We start from the raw sequence: 17,862 nt of genomic DNA, 5'->3' as shown, positions 1-17,862 counted from the left end.
GAGCTGATAGCACAGTAAAGACAGGCATTTGTCAGTGGAAAACTATGAATATAGAAGAAACCGGGATTTTTTTTGTACAGATTATAGACAATAACTATATTTGGAAGAAGTTCCTGAAAAGGCAGTTAAACATCAGTTTACTTGCTTTTTTTTAAAGGTCCTTATTACATAGGCTATAAAACTGATTAAAAAAAAAAAACCAAGAAATGGAGAGATGGCTCAGGTAGTACAGTACAACATGTAAGCAAAATAATCCATGTGAGAGCACAATCCCTGAGTTCAAACCCCAATACTGGCACAAAAATGCATATATATACCAAGCCCATGGCATCCTTCTTAAGGATAAGAATAAGGAGATTTTTTTTTATTAGTTTAATTTATGTAGTGTAGCCAAAGCAAATCTTAGAGGGAAGTTTCCCTTTTTGCTTTTGGTGATCCTGAGATTTGAAATAGGAGTTGGCTGGGCAGGAGCTCTCCTACTTGAAGCATGCTCCCGTCATGAATAGAGGAAATACAATTGGGCAAATAGGGTAACTGCTTTCAAGAACTAATGTTTTCAAGGACATTATGTTCAAGGATGGTATTGAGGATGGTACAACCTCAAGAAAGCTAAAGCTTCATCAAGAAAGAAATCTGGTTCCTTTTTCAAATGATTGAAATTGTGTTACATTACATAGGCTTTACCTTTAAAACAAAAACAACCTCCAAACATTTTGGCTAACAACATGTGACTGCCTGCTTCCCCACTATCCCTTCCCCTAATGTTTATCCAGTCGTGTCAAGAAAAGCCGGCTCACATCACCCCAAAGAATCAAGAATAAGCTGGTACTGGCTTCATTATGCAAAACTTTTTGAGAATATTGTTGTTTTGTTAGACATGACACAAAGTAAAAAACTTTATTATTAGAATGTTCCGTTTTGTGGAATATATATATATATATATATTTCTCATACACACAAGTAAGTTTGAACAAATCTACATGCATTTCCTGACTGTGTTCCTGCATATTCTGCTCTAAAAATAACACTGGATGTGTGAAGCAGCTTTGTGTATGAGGCAACTAGAAGTGCTTAGAATATAGGTTTGTGTGGAAAAGGGCAAAGTAGAAGGAGCCAAACACTGAAGGACTTTCTGTGCCCTCCTAAGATGTTTGCATCTTTGCCACTATATTTTCCTTGTCTTCTATGGATTCGTTTATATTCCCCAGAGAAAATAATGTAACTTTTAAGTCTGAAAAAAAAAATCACTGTAGTGGCAGGAGGGAAGTCAGCCTAACAGGATGAGAGATCAATGCTAGTAAAAAATAAAAATAAAGGGCCGGGAGTTTGGCCGAGTGGTGATAGAGTGCTTGTGTAGCATATAAGAAGACCTGGGTTTGACTTCTCAGTACCACATACATAGAAAAAGCCAGAAGTGGTGCTGTGTCTCAAGTGGTGAGCTCTAGCCTTGAGAAAGCCCAAGGACAGTGCTCAGTCCCTGAGCTCAAGGCCCATGACTCGCAAAAAAAAAAAAAAAAAAAAAAAAAAAAAAAAAAAAAAAAAAACAAAATTAACAAAATAAATAAATAAATGAAATGAAATGAAAACTGATTTAGGAGAAAGAAAACAGGATGAGAACATGAGGACCCAAAGGTAGTAATTCAGATGTTTTCAGTGCCAGATGCTGCCTTGGTCTCTAACAACATATCCATGAGTAAAGCAACTTTCCATGTCCTCTAGGAGCTTAGACACAGCGGAGAGAACAATTAATACAATGACTTCTGCTCCTCAGGATGGTCATGTTTGAAGGACTTGGAATATGTTGGGGACAAGGATGCGGCTACAGTGCTAGGGTGACTGGTCAGCAAGTACAAAGCCCTGAATTCAAACCCTAGTACCTTAAAACCAAAACAGTTAAGTTCTGTAATGTGTTGAATATGAAACGTGTTATGATATAAGTCTCTCGTATGCTATTGGAAATACTGTCTGCTACTGAGGAGGGAGTTTGAACTTCCTTCAGAAGACCTGCGAGTGTTTGTCTGAAGACAATGCCAGGCAACATGTTTAATTGCCAGTCATAGATCTTCTCCAGCTTGCATAAGTAGAAAAGGAAACAATTTAAAAGTTGGTGGAATCAACTCACAGAATTTCTAGGAAGGCCCGTGAGCCAGGTTGTCCAAGAACCAGTGTTCACTGACACAACTGTCTTCTTCTCATATCGCAAGCCTTATTATAGACCCTCATCTAATAGCTCGCCACCTTAAGCAACTGTAATGTCCAGTTGTGTCGTGTGTGTGTGTATGTGCATGCGTGTGCATGTGTGTGTGTGTGTACGTACACTTTTATGTGTGTTTGCATGCATGCATCTGCATGCCAGTACTGTGGTTGAACTCGGCCTGGATGCTCTCCCATTGTTTCATTGCTCAAAGTTAATGTTATAACAATTGAGCCACAGTTCCATTTCTAGTCTATTGATGGTCACTGGAGATAAGAATCTTATAGGTTTTTTTTTTTTTGCCAGGGCTGGCTTTGAACTACAATCTTCAAATCTCAGCCTTCTGAGTAGCTAGGATTATGAGGGTGAGCCACCCGTGCTTCATTTGTGTCTTGATGAAAACAATTTCTGAAGTATGTAGCATTTTACAGTCATTTTCTAAGTTTGATATATATGACAGTGAATGCATAATCTCTTCCTTAAAACTAGTTTTTAAAATGAATTAAAATGAATTGCGTTGATTTATTAACATGCTAATGAATTTATTTTTAATTGTTGTTTGTTGTCTGACCAGACAATCCCAAACTTATGAAGAGATTGCCCTGTAAAAGTTTGTTGGTAATTAACGTATTTGAAACAAGGAGTACATCTTCCCATCAAAAGAAAGTGATGTTGAATCATTGGGTTCTTGTATTTCAAAATGCCTTTCACATTCCAGTGAAGCTTCTAGAGCACAAGAAGCTTTGGCATCTTCAGGGGAGACGTGGAAGAGAATGATAGTCACTTGTGGGCACAGAGCCTGCAGACACATTGTAGACAACCAGTGTCATGTGGGGAATGCTTCTAGGAATAGATTTGGAAAGAGAGGAGAAAGGAAATGTGTCTCTGAATGAAGCTGCCTCTAACCCAGTTCTGCCTGGTTCTTTTTTTTTTTTTTTTTTTTTAAAGCAGGTTATATCTGATACTTAAACATCAACTCAACATTCTTGCATTCATTCTGTAATCCCTGAATCACAAAGCCCTGAGCAATTTGAAAATAAACAGTGTAGTTCAAAAGGAAAGTAATCTGTTCTGAATAACACATAATCAGTATTACATAGCATTGTAGAATTTAGTATGGAGTTACTTTAGTGCAAGAATAATTTGACAAACTACATAGTCTTAAAAATAAGTCAAAGAGACTTTGCCTGTTTTAAAACCACTAGGCTACTCTCCCCTAAGTGTAACTTCCCATTGCCTTGGTCACCAGAAGCAAAAGTATTTTGCGTGTGTGTGTGACTGTCACACAGGGCAAAGGCTGCTGGAGCTTCCTAACTACAGAGGAAAGGCAACTTGACTTGCTCAAGCTAATAACAGATCTAAACATACTTAACAATTCAGGAGAGTAAAGAACTTTGTGTTTCACAATTAGTCTGATAGCAACAATATAGATTAAGACTTTTTTAGACATACTTGATTTAAAAAAAGGCAGAAACAAAGCAGCTCTGGCCTCTGACTGCTATCAAGCCATGTGAAAGGGTATCAATGTATGTGAATTAATGCACTTCCTATCTGGCAAATATCATGTAACCCTTCTATTAATTACAATAAGAAATATGAAAAAAAATTCTCAAACTATTTCACCAATGTTATCTAACTTAGCAGATAATAAACTTATGGTATTCCCAAGAAACAAGGTATAATAACATTTCTGGATGACACCTTATTTTACCTTATATTTTAACATTGGCATATGTAATTATTTTGATTGTTGGCACAATGGAATTATATCAGTATTTGTGTAATTGAGTAACATAGACAATGGAATCAAATAACAAACACAATCCAAGGACATCAAAATTCAGTGTAGTGAGCCACTTTTAGATTCTCCCAGCCCACAGTGAGCTGCCCTCAGAACAAGAAAAATGTGCTATTACTGACATTTGACCAAATTTTCATTTTTTTCCCTCATCAGTGATTTCTCCTTCTGAAATCACGTAAGTGTCCCAGATAATAAAGGACCGCTGGGCTCTGGAGAGCAGCATGAACTGATTGGCCTCATTCACCAGCAGCAGTGTGTCCCTGTGCTTGCAGCTAGTTCAGAGTTCTGGGCTGGGAGCTGCCACATCTGTGACAAAAGGCAAATCACACCTACAGTTGAAGCTTGGGAAGTTCTTACTGAATGTAGTGTTTTGTCTTGGATTCCATTAACCCATTAGTGACTTGAGGAAAATATCCAGAAGTTAACAAGAATTTAGAGTGTTAGCATTAAAATTATTCTTTGTTTATTCCATGTTGTTCACTTTACAAATTGTTTCCTTAAGCCTAGAATGTACATCATTTTCATAACTAAGCATGGCAAAAACATTTCAGAATGTGTTCTTTAAATTTTTGATAAAAATTCAAATTGTGTGGGGCTAGGGGAGTGGTTTCAGGGATGTAGCCCTGAATGGTGTGGCTCAAGTAAGGCTCCAAGTTCAAACCCTAGTACTGCCAAAAAAATAAAAATTAAAAACAAAAATACAAATTTGAACTGTTTATGTTCTTATCTCCCAGAAACAACTACTTAGCGTTATAAAAATGCTAAGTACTTTCTATACTTTTTCCTGCAAGTACTGTATCTGTGCATGCATGTGTGATACAGAAATGTTCTCTTATTTAGTACAGTATATAGGAACATTGACTTTGAAATCATACCATCTTTGGGTTTTAACTTAACACTTTCAGTTGCCAAAATATGTATTCTGTCTGAAATTAAGAAAAAAAAATAGAGAGATGTAAGGTGGTGGCTATATTTGAAGTACTTAATTTTGCATAGGTAAATACTCTGTATGCCAGCCTGATGTTCTGTGTTCTACCTAATACTGTAATGCTGTGTACTGGTTGGGCAAGAGTAACAATGAGCCACACAGATAGGTTTATGTACAAGTTTTAAGTACTCTGTGAATCAAGCCAAAAATGTAATTAAAACTTTATCCTGTCTGGGGCCAGGATTTTGACCTAGTGGTATAGTGCTTGCCTAGCATGCACGAAGGGCCGAGTTAATTCCTCAGTCAGTACCACATATATAGAAAAAAACTTAATCCTGTCTGTAAGGTCTTACATTTCTTTAAATGTCCCATGAGTATGGCTTAAATTTTATAAGGCAATATCCAATTCAAAACTGACCATCCTTAACTTTTGTGTTTATTGAATATCACTTACTTAAAAAATGTACATTATGTAGTTTTTATGTTACTGCAAACATCATATAAATGTCACTTTGTTATTTTGTCTTATAAGAAGGGAAGTTTGTATCATAAGTCAATTGTACATGGAGTATATATAGTGTACTTCGATCAAATTCCTTCCCCTCTATGTTATTCTTTCCTACCTGCTCCTTTTTACAGCCCTTAATGGGTTTCACTCTTTTGTTATCATACATCTATTGAATATATTTCCATAATAATTATACACACACAACCTTGTCTCATGTCACTTTGTAATTTACCTGAATTTCCAAGTAGAGATTAAGTTTTGCTCCAGATTGATGTGGAAAATTAAATATTTAAAATTTTATTTGGATTTTTTTTATTCTTGTATAGAACTGAATTTGAGAATTAAAATGTTTTTATGCAAGACAAGTCTGCAGTTAAATTTTATGACCAAAAAAATAATATTTTTCTTTCTTTCTCTTTAGCTCAACTGAGAAGTCATTTCCTTGGAGAGCAACAGGTATGATTTTTTTTAAATACATAAAAAAGTTATTATTTATTATTGATACAAAAAGAAGCAATGAGCTTGCTCTTTATTTTAAACATAGCATAGCTTTTGATAGTAATATTGAGTTGTTTTACTTTGACATGTTAATTACTATAACAGGCTTAATTTTTAATATGATAAAGTACTTTTCTGTACTTCCTAAAATACTAATGTTTTAACATGAATGAGTGATTGTCTCTTACAAAGTCTTACAAAGACTTGCCCAAGAACATTTTATGTTATTACCCCCAAATCTGAAATTTTTCTTTTCCATCATATGGAAACTGAAGGACAGCCTTGGTTAAAGGTATCATTTAATCTGGGAAAGCTGGTTCGTCATTTATACAAATCAAGTCTTTTACCTGGTTTCTTACACTCAGAAAATAATTATTTGAAATGTTCATGTTCTTTCAGTACCTACGGTAGAATATGGTAGTTCCTAAGATAGCACAATATAACCTGGCAGCTTTTAAATGCCTGCCACTACAACAAATATTTGGTGTTCTCATGCTCGGTTTTCATTTTCATTCAACGTTTATTGAGCACCTTCTGGGCTTCAGTCCCATGCACCCTGCTTTGCAAAGAGAGAGAGGGGGAGAGGGGGTATGGATGGGGGGGGGGGAGAGAGAGAGAGAGAGAGAGAGAGAGAGACAGAGAGACAGACAGAGAGACAGAGAGACAGAGAGAGAGACAGAGAGAGAGACAGAGAACAGCATGTGTTTGTCCTCCCCGCCTTATACCATGGAGCTGCAGTACACCAACAATGTTAAATAGGTATCCAAGTGCTTTACCCCTTTTTCAAATAAAGCATAAATTGAGAGAATGTTAGATTACCAGATGATCAGTATCTAAATTTATCTGTGCTTTTGTAGGGATTTTGGTGGTGTTTATGGAGCATACTAGGAACCAATATTTTACAAAGAAGGTGTTCTTAAGAAATGTAGAGTTTAATCTGCAGTAGAGCAAAATCCTGATACATAAGGCCATATAATGTGAAGCTAATTGAAAGGACCTCCAGGATATTGAAACAAAAGCCATATAATGAATGATTGCTGTCCTTAATGTACTATGTTGTCTCTCATCTCCTTTGCTGTCCCTTGGTTATCTCATATTGTTATAGTATCTCACTTTGTTATCTGATATATTGAATTTATTTGTATTTGGATATTTGAAATTTGATAGGGAAGGGGGGAAAACCAAGACGGGTGGGGGGTGGGGGAGGGAGGGAAATGGGTACCAAGACATGTGAAAGGGTATCAATGTATGTGAATTAATGCACCTTCCATCTGGCAAATATCATGTAACCCTTTTACTAATTACAATAAAAAAATTATATTATGAAAAAAAAAAAGAAATGTAGAGTTTATACAAAACTGCTCATGCACCCAAAAACATTTGAAAAGCTACCTAATAAGACTTACTAACATCAAGGAAAGATGAGCCATGGAGTATGTGACCAACTACCAAATAAGTATTATGAAAGGACACTGTTACGAAAAGACAGCCCTCTCGTAGCTCTGCTGGAGACAACCTGGCCAGGCTAAAGGGGGCATTGTTATTGGACAGGAGAATAGACAATAGAAGTGTTACTAGTTTGGGTAGTAAAAATTACAGATGCTTAAAGGGCTGTATTGAGCCATATTACAGAGATTTCAGGGACTTTTGACTCACTTAATGGTCATGAGGAGACACTAAAAAAATCTTAAAGCAAAAAACTTGGACAACTTAAAACATTCTTCAGGAGAAACAAGAGTCATGAACTGTGGGGGGGGGGGAGGGTAATGGGTACCAAGACATGTGAAAGGGTATCAATGTATGTGAATTAATGCACCTTGTATCTGGCAAATATCATGTAACCCTTTTACTAATTACAATTAAAAAAATGTTTTGTAGAAGGGAAAAAAAAAGAGTCATGAACTGGAGGAAGGAAAAATTGTCAAAAGACAAATGAGTGGCTCATACCTGTAATCCTAGCTAGCTCCTAAGGAAGCTAAAATTGGAGGATCATGGTTCAAAGTCACCCCCTGCAGGAAAGTCTATACGATTTTTACCTCCTGTGAACCACCAGAAAACCAGAAGTGACACTGTGGCTCAAAGTGGTAGAACACAGTCTTGAGCAAAATTGCTCAAGGACAGCACCACAGCACCAGGCACTGAGTTCAAGCCCCGAGACTGACAAAGAAAGAAAAGCCCAGGCGTAGGGAGCGGGGTAGAGGGGAAGCCAAACTGGAAGGGCTTTGCAGAATCCGGTAAATGCAACATAGATTAGTGATTCCTCGGATTTAGACTGGTTTAAGAGGAGATGAACAGAGACTATGCTAACCTTGAAGTCTTGAGTGTGAGAGGTTGAAATAACCTGAAGGGTGAGAGTTGGAAGGCCAGTCAGGAGCCAGCTCAGGTCTAGTGTTGGGTATGTGGAATTTGAGATGATGAAAGTGAGCACATCAGACCATTCAGTAAGCATTCATAAATGTAATTACTAAAGAAAGCCTTAATCAAATGTGCAGGAAGACACTCTTACACTGATAGGACCTTGCAAATTAATATTTATTGTGTGGCTCAAAGAGCTGTGGATAAGAGGTGACTGAGTGAAAGTGCAAAGCTGAGGCTCAGGAGGACAGCCTACACCAATAGAAAGCTGCTGCCTCTTTCTGGGAAGTAATGTGAGAACGACCTGCAATCTGACTGCACCTGCCAGAGGAATGAGTTGAGACACAGTCTAATTTCCCTACTTTGTTATCATGTAAGGTCATTACTGAGGGCAGGCACCACATCTTCCCTATTCACCAGAGTACCCCCAAAGACCTTGTGGCTAGGAAAGGCAATCCACCAACTGAATGGGGGAATACATGCATGCATGAATGAATAATAAGTGTTTTTTGACCCTGTCTGAGGAATACTTAAGTATTCATGATTACATTCTAAGCCTTTGGATGGTATTGCTTATCTCTCTTCTTAGGTGCCCAGAATCCCAATCCTTGGCAAAATTTTGTTTTGTTATGTTTTATATTTAAGTCTAATGTGAAACTGAGGTAAATACTTTATTCTAGGAACAACATATAGATTGTAAAATTTGAAAAATTGTGTTTTTTAAAACTCCCAACAACATTTCTTTGATTCTTGATTTCATTCAAAATGTCCTTCAGACCTTTACAACCTAAAAGGACCTTGAACAGAATTATGGGTCTCTCTGCTGATTTAGTACAGCCATCATTAACTTAATTTTATTGTTTCCCTTCTAGCCTTTCCTTTATTTTTATTATAATAATTTTATTAGGATAGAACTCATATACTGTACAATTTATGCCCTTTAAACTGTACATTTTAATGCTTTTTAATGTTCTGCAGTACTGTATATCCATTACCACAGTTTATTACACCTATTTCTCTTTATATACTAATTAATCAGCACCATTGTCTGCCCAAACCATTATACATTTTGTGGATTAGATTGTGCTAGACATTAAGACATGCAGCATATGGCCTCTCACTTAGCACGATGTCTGCAAGTTCACCCCCTTTTTACATGTGTCAGGACTTCTTCCAGTTAATCAGTTGCTAGACATTTAATTGCTTCTCTAGCTGTAAAAAACAGTGTTCTGACATTGATGCATATATTTTGGATGCATATCTTCATATTTTTTAAGTGTACAGAGTATATTGCTAGGTCATAGAGTAGCTGTGTTTCACTTTTTAAAACAACCAAAGTTGCTACACTATTTTTACATCACTAAGTCAGCCTATGGTCTCCAGCACTTGTTGTTATCCCATTGATCATGGCATTTCATTTTCACTGATGGCAAATATGTCTGCTTCATAAGCTTAGTTCTGTTTTTGATTCTTTAAGCAATGACCAAAACAAACAAACAAAACATGGATGAAGTTTGCTGTATTTTATTCTTACCAACTATCTTGATAACACTTTTTTTTTTACTTTTTAAAAACTATGTTCCTTCTAATTCTAAATTTAATTTATTTACATATATCCTTCTAAAAATATCCAGGAAAGGCTGGGAGTTTGGCCTAGTAGTTAAAGTGCTTGCCTAGCATGCACGAAGACCCGGGTTCAATTCCTTGGTACCACATATATAGAAAAAAGCTGGAAGTGGTACTTAGGCTCAAGTGGTAGAGCTCTAGCCTTGAGAAAGTCCCAAGGACAGTGCTCAGGCCCTGAGCTCAAGCCCAGGACTGGCAAAAAAAAAAAAAAAATCCAGGAAAGTATTTTATTTTATTTTTTTAATCGTTGTGGTAATGTATAGAGGGGTTATAGTTAAATTCGCCATGTAGTAAGTGTATTACTTCTCACACATTGATACCTCTTCTCATGGTTTTGTCCCCACTTCCTTCCCCCAACACCCTCCCATTCATCTTGTTTCTCCCCCTTCCCTTTTCTATTTTAAATAAACAAATAGACGTATATACAATATACCAGATAACAAAGTCAGATACAGTAACAATATGAGATTAGCCAAAGGGCAACCAAAGAGAAGAGAAATAGCATAGTACACGAAGAACAGAAGAACAGCAGTCACACAAGATAAAACTCTTTATGTCCACATTTCCATATCAGGAAAATATTTTTAAGTCACTTATATTCCCTTTGGCTATGTATGCTACATTTTTTTTTGCTTAATAGGTGGTTTAAATGTGTAAGAATAATTTTAAAGGTCTTGTCTACCCTGGCTTTGACTCATATATTCATTTTCATGGTTTCCTGTGTAAAAAAGGACTATACAAGAAGCATTAGGATTGAAGATCTGTTATTCTCTTTTTTCTTTTATATTTTGAACATTTTTTTGCAGACAATTTCTCCACATTTTTTTCTTCCCTTTTTAAAATTTTACCCATTTTATTTGGAAGCTAAGCCCTTGAAAATCCTCTCTGCAAGGAGGTGAATTGTTCAGCAGGCAGTGATTTGATCTTGGCCTGGGAGAAATGTTGGCCTACCCAGGATGTCTTAAAGACTTGTCTTGAAGACATTGCATTCTATTCAAGTGCCAAAAACTGAGCCCAGCTGCTAAATTTTGTTTCTAAATAGCTAAGTTACTGTTGCATCTTTTTCTAAGGATAAACTTAGGATGCCCAAGGCAGAAAAGATTTTCATTTCTTTATAATTCAGTTCAGGAGACTCTAGCTTGGCTTCTTTTGGGTTGGCTATTTAGTGTTTAACCTCTCCAGGGATGGTAGGCTGTTTGAAAATAAAAATTCTCAGTATTTTAACAAGGAGTGAGGCAGAATTGCCAAGTTTTTCAGACATTATTATTTGGTCAAGTCTACATTGCTTCCCTAGAAGTAACAAAGTTGTTTTGAATCATTCATGATTTACCACTATCCTCCTTTTTTTTTCCTCCATTATTCTGTGTTTTCTTGTTTAATGGTGTTTCACATTCGCTTTCTAAACATCTTGTCTTTTATTAGAAGGAAAATTAATGCTTTATATCTATTTCAGCTTTGTCTTTTTTTTCCCCCCAATCCTGGGCACTGCTCTTGGACATTGTTTGCTCAAAACTAGTGTTCTGGCACTGGAGCCACAGTGCCACTTCTAGCATTTTCTATGTATGTGTTATTGAAGAATCGAACCCGGGGCTTCATGTATGATAGGCAAGCACTCTACCCCTAGGCTATACTCTCAGTCTGTCAACTTAGTCTTTTCTTTAGAGTCCCATTTTTAACAACTATGTCTTCGGCTAAGACAAGATCTCACAGGCAATGTCTGTGACTACTCCCTTGTTTCTGTTCTGTAGTGTGTCAGTTTCCACTTGTCATAACATGTACATTTGTAGATTTCTTATATTCCTTCCAAGTTTAGGGAAGCTTTTCAGAAAATGGAATAGAAAAGAAACTCAATCATTAAAAATACAATTAGAACAGTAAGTAGATGCTGAGAAGAGTGACCATATACATTCTACATATATCCCTTCATGGTAGAAAATAGTAGATGGAATGTGTCATGAAAAGAAACCTTTGGAGATTGCACTCTTTTAAGAAATGACAAGCACATCATCTATAAGACATAGCTATGTCCGTTATGCTGACTGTCGGGGGTTGGGGGCGATGGGGAGCTATACCTCAAAGCCAAAGATGAAGTTCTTTTTTGTCAAGTGATTCCTAGTTGTTACTAAAGTCATCGAGCCACATCTTGTGAGGTGAACTTTACTATAAGTCAACATTTCACACTTTTTCTGATGGACCAGGAAAGATTATAATTTTGAGGGATGTTGCCAGGGTTTTGTTTATTAGGGTTTGTTTTGGTGCTGGTCCTGAGCCTTGAACTCAGGAACTAGGGGCTGTTTTCAAGCTGGTTAGCCCAAGACTAGCACTCTACCTCTTTAAGCCATAACTCCAGGAGATTTGGGTGGTTTATTTGCAGTACGGGTCTCATAAACTCTCCTGCCCTGACTGGCTTCGAACCCTATTCCTCAGATCTCAGGCTTCCAAGAAACTAGGATTGAATGTGTAAGCCACCAGTGCCCAGGTTTGTTTCCAGTGTTTGCATAATGTTTGTGTGTAACAACAAGTGAGGGAAATCAGCCTCATTCCTCCTTTCCCCCTACAGATTAGACCAGGATTACCCCACACCATAGATCAAGGCCTACCAGATAGAGCTGTTGTTTCTAATGATATCACTTTGTTTTAATAATAGAGTTTCTAGAAAAGAAATATTCAGTAAGTTAATGCATGTTAACTGAGTGATGGGACAGTTCTTATGTGGTTCTTATATGTAAAACTTTCTAGAGGCTACTACAGGTTGGAGTCTCTAAAAAAACAAGTGCACAAAAGACACAAGATAATGAAGGTGCAAGACAATTCTGATTGGTCCAGAAGTTACTATATTTATCTAGTAGATCTGGATGAATAGAAGAGACAATGTAACTCGCACTTACTCGCACTTAAGAGTTTTAAAGGTTGACAATAAATATGGAAGGAAAGGAAGAACACAATAGTTAGGAAATAAGCTAAGCAATTTCCCTTCAGAGTTAGGTTCATTTGTTGTGTAGCATTCATGAAAATGTGATTTTTAACTTGCTGGCCATTTAAACTAAATTTAAGATCCTACAAGTAGGTTTTATATTTGGTGCATGTGTGTACTCTGCTTCTGAATTGTATAGCTAGGAGTTTCTGCCACCAGGGTGAGCTTACAAAGCACATACACAAATACTGAAGATAAAAGACAGATGATAGCCTAGCCCTAAGTCAATTCATCTTTCTGTTTTTCTCCATCTGGAGCAAGTAATTTGCAACACACACAAAAAAATCATCAGCTCATCTTAAGACAAAACATGTACTTAAATGGGAGCACTTTATGCATCAGTAGAAATAGAGCAGATTTATAAAGGAGATACAAAAGGAAGTGAGATTGTATATTACATATTCATAAGTAGACTATTAGATCAGCAGTCATGTATAAAAGACCAAGTATGTTATTGAAGGTTTTGGATGTTTTGATTTATCATGACTATAAACAAATGACTCTATTTTAAAAATTCTGCTTTCCCTCCTGTTCTCTTCTGAATATCATGAGAATAAGAACTTTTAAAACCAAGCTTAGAGTCCAACTTCTTAAACCTCCCTTGGATTGACAGGCCACATGATTACACCCAGCAGCCAGCCTGCCACTGCTGCACTGCTGCACTGCTGTGGTTTCCACAGGGTCATGAAAAGGTATTTCTTACTCTTCAGTACTTTGATACAAAGGCAACGCATCTATTGCTTTAAAAGAACAACAATTTGAAAATCTAAAAAAAACTTGAGTAACATACATATACATTTTGAGTAACACACATTTCATGCATTGACCATCAAAACACGTGCACACATGTGCTGTTATTTTCTTCCACATTTTTCTCCTATTTATCTGTGTCTACAGGCACATTTGAGTTTGGCTTAATACAACATATACTATATTTTATTCTGTTATTTACATCTTCTTTTCCTTATCAGCATTGTAATACCATTAAGATAGAAAGATATCTTTCTTAAAAGACCACCACCCCCACCACAACAACTAGGTAGTGCACTTTATTTTTTTTTTTTTTTGACTCAAGTAGAATTTATTCAGGTGCTGGTAGTTTATACCTATGTAGCTATTTAGGAAGCTGAGATCTGAACATTGTGATTCAAAGCCAGCCTGAAAAAGAAAGTCCATGAGACTTTTTTTTTTTTTTTTTGCCAGTCCTGGGACTTGAATTCAGGGCCTGGGCACTGTCCTTGGACATTTTTTGCTCAAGGCTAGCACCTTGCTAGCTCCATTGGAGCTGAATTGGCTTGTTGGTATTATTTTTGTTTCTTTTTCATACATTTTTTATTGTAATTAATAGAAGGGTTACATGATATTTGCCAGATAGAAGGTGCATTAATTCACATACATTGATACCCTTTCACATGTTCACAGTTATTTTTTTTATTTATTTGTTTGTTTATTTATTTATTTATTTTTGCCAGTCCTGGGCTTGAGCTCAGGGCCTGAGCACTGTCCTTGGACTTTCTCAAGGCTAGAACTCTACCACTTGAGCCTCAGCACGACTTCCGGCTTTTTCTATATATGTGGTACCAAGGAATTGAACCCAGGTCTTCGTGCATATTAGGCAAGCACTTTAACCACTAGGCCAAACTCCCGGCGGTAGTGCACTTTTTTTTAACTGAGTATTACCATTGTTTGGAAATTTTCAATCTCTTCTGAGTAGATGTTTTAGTTTTGTTTCTTTTTTTTTCTTCATTTTATCACTTTAGAAAGGGGGTAAAGATTGTCTCTAGGTATCTGAGTTTTCCAGAATTATAATCCTCTGGATAAGAATGCCTACCTTTGTATATGGGGCATAACGTCACTTCATAAATCAATGCTGCATAATGATTATGACATTACTAGTACCACCTGTTCCTCCTCCTATGCTTAATATGATACTAGAGTGCCAGATTATGTGTCTTGATGAATACTTTTAGCAAGTTATTAAACTGTAAAATTTATTTGTTTCAGACTCTTTCATATCATTAAGTCTGTGGACAGATTAAACAGAATAAAATTAAAGATGCTATTATCAAGTGTTAGTTGAATTATAGCAATCCATGGAGAGTTTAGCATATCCCTGACCATCCTGTTATTTGATTAGTTCTTGTGATGACTAGAAATCAACCTATACTTGGAATTTAATCAAAATGTTTAAATGATCCAGGTATGGTGGTATAGGCTTATAGTTTTAGTTCTCAAGAGGTTGAGTCAGGATTCAGTTTGAGGCCACCCTCAGCTACATACCCAGATCTTGTGTCCTAACATTTTGCTTTAACACAGAGGTCTTATATATGATGTATGAACAGGTCTCTAAAGCATAATATTCTGAGTTAGTATTTTTTGTGAAAATTGATAACTTTGCAAATTTGAACATTATGTTTGTTACAAACATGTCAGATATTTAAATTGATAAGCCTGAGAACTTTATGGATTTTCTTCCCATTTCCTCAACACGTAAAACCTTAGTTCTTCCATTTATAATTGTATCAGGAAGACTGCAACTTACAATTCTACCATTTATTCTGTTGCTCTTTAGTATACATTTTGCTTTATCTCAATAAAATTTACTCAAAACAGTAGCCAGAAGAAAATTATAGAAAAACTATATTTCAAAGTAACCATTTATTTTTTTTGATAATGAATATCATTCTTTATAGCTTCAAGTTGGTCTTGTTTCATAATAAAAGATATCTACAATATCTTATATTTCCCAATGTCAGATGTTCCTATTTCTATGAGCTCTAACATTTTCTCTCCCAAAAGAATGTCTTTGAAAATTACTTTAGAGTGTTAATCTCTGTACATTACAATGAGCTTCCTGATTTTTTTTTTTAACTGAACTGGGCTTAGAGCTTCTGCCAGACAATTACAAGGCACTATCACTTAAGCCATGACTCTCAAGTTTGTTGTTGTTGTTGTTGTTGTTGTTGTTGTTGCTGCTGCTGCTTCTGCTGCTGCCGCTGACAGTCCTGGGGCTTGAACCGAAGTCTCACAGACTTTTGTGCCTAGTCTAGCTTTCAACTGCAACCCTCAGATCTCAGCCTCTCAAGTAGCTAGAATTACAGGTGTGAGCCACTAGCACCCTGCCTGTTACCATTTTTATACTCCTGGAATGACAGGTGCACACCACCATACCTAGTATCTTTTGTTGTTGCTTGGTCCTAGGGCTTGAACCTAGGTCCTGGGCACTATCCCTGAGTTCTTCAGCTCAAGGCTACCATCCTACTACTTAAGCCACAGCACCACTTCCAGTTTTCTGGTGGTTAATTGGAGGTCAAAGTCTCGTGGACTTTAGCACCAGGACTGGCTTTGAACCATGATCTTGATCTCAGCCTCCTAAATTGCTAGGATTATAGGTGTGAGCCAACAATTCCTGGCTACACACCAAGTATCTTATTAATCAATATGTTGATCTCATGAACTCTTTTGCTCAGGCTATCTTCAAATTGTGATTCTCCTGATCTCAGCCTTCTCATAGCACAGATTACTGTTCTTCCTATATTATCTAGTCTAGCTCCACAGCCAAGATCCCCTTGCCTCAAACTCTAAAGCTTTCACATTACAGCTATAGACCCACCACAGCTGGATCCTTACTTCCCCCCCCCCCCCAGCTTTCTTGGTAAGAAACAAGAGCCAGGGGCTGTTAATGTGCAGGTGTTAATCTTCATCCATTTCTTTTTATATTTCTTCCCTTCTTCTTTTCCCTCTTTATACAGAGAAAAATCTAAATTCTTCTGGTCAATGTGACACTGTATTATAGTACCCAGACTAAAAATGCCTAATTCATAGGCATTTGGGGACAACTATTTATATAAATAACTATTCTGTCCCCCCTCTCTCCCCGACAATTATTTTAATGGCTTTATGTTACTGAATAGAATTTAGAAATTTTAAGGTATTTATAAACATGATATCTTTGGTGATAGGCACTACTAAGATACTTTGTAACTTTGTTGTGATCGGAAGAAATTCACTATTATACTAGAAACCACAAAGCTGAACAAGGAAGACAAGTAAATATCAGAGAATACTGGTTGATCTTCAGAGTAGAGTTTATAAAGTGAACTAGAAAACTGGGAGAGAATGAGGAAAGGAATGACACTCTTCAAAATAAAATGTATTCATTTCCTAACTTATGTAATGGTAACTCCTTTCTACATCACCTTTACAATAAAAATTTAAAACTATAAAAATATTACTACTATGTTTGAGAAGAGTGAACTAGAACATACTTTGTGTTCTATTTCTGAAGACTATAATATTTTCTGCATGAGTATCAATATTTAGGGCCAATATTAATATTTAAAAGAATATAAACCTAGATATATAAACCTATAAACCTGGCTGTGCTCCTTAAGCTGAGACTCATGGTCAAGCAGTAAGTTCTCACCAAGCATTCATTCTCTATCAATGATAATGTAACATTAAACTAAAGAGTTGGAAGAAACTGTCAAAGACAGTATCATCTGCCTTAATAGTATTTACTATTGCAGTCCCAAGAATCCTGCTAAAACCCACACTATATCTTAATACAAGGGTAAATCTAAGCACTATAGCAACTTAGAATAGGTACAAACAAGGAGAAGACAGCATGTAGTCACAGCGTTTTGTGCTGGCCTTTGAAAAACCAGTCACAAGGTTGTATATACTAAAAATCTCCTTACTGATCTCCCGGTTCCTGTTTCCATGGTGATTTTACATAGTACAGACCTTCTCACTGCATACAATATAAACAGCAAGACACACAGATTAACAAAGCAGAGCCATTTTAATAACTTCAAAGTCTTTGTAAAGACTTACTGAGCCGATTTCATGCACATTTTGTATACTAAAGGATAAACATCACATTAAAGATAATAATTCACATTATATTCCGTCTTATTATGTTTGTTGTAGTGTATAATACACTACATTTTTATATCTCTATACTTTTATTTTCTCT

General features: G+C 36.4%; 1 protein-coding gene across 9 annotated transcripts in view; it reads left to right on the top strand.

Moving 5' to 3' along the window:
• Pkp4 (plakophilin 4) overlaps positions 1 to 17,862 on the top strand; it is a 219,534-nt gene that overhangs the window by 141,709 nt on the left and 59,963 nt on the right. For all 9 annotated transcript variants that reach the window (XM_090342791.1, XM_090342794.1, XM_090342786.1 and 6 more), the window contains one exon: positions 5,853 to 5,887. Coding sequence is in view for 7 of the 9 variants with exons in the window: in XM_090342794.1 (XP_090198920.1) it covers positions 5,853 to 5,887 (35 nt within the window). In the remaining 2 variants the exon portion in view is untranslated. The remainder of the gene's footprint in view (positions 1 to 5,852; positions 5,888 to 17,862) is intronic.

This window comes from Megascapheus bottae, chromosome 12 (assembly GCF_031878675.1).
Source record: "Megascapheus bottae isolate mThoBot1 chromosome 12, mThoBot2.hap1, whole genome shotgun sequence".
NCBI lineage: Eukaryota > Metazoa > Chordata > Mammalia > Rodentia > Geomyidae > Megascapheus > Megascapheus bottae.
Note: the sequence above shows the minus strand (reverse complement) of the source record. Positions and strands in the feature narration are given on the sequence as shown.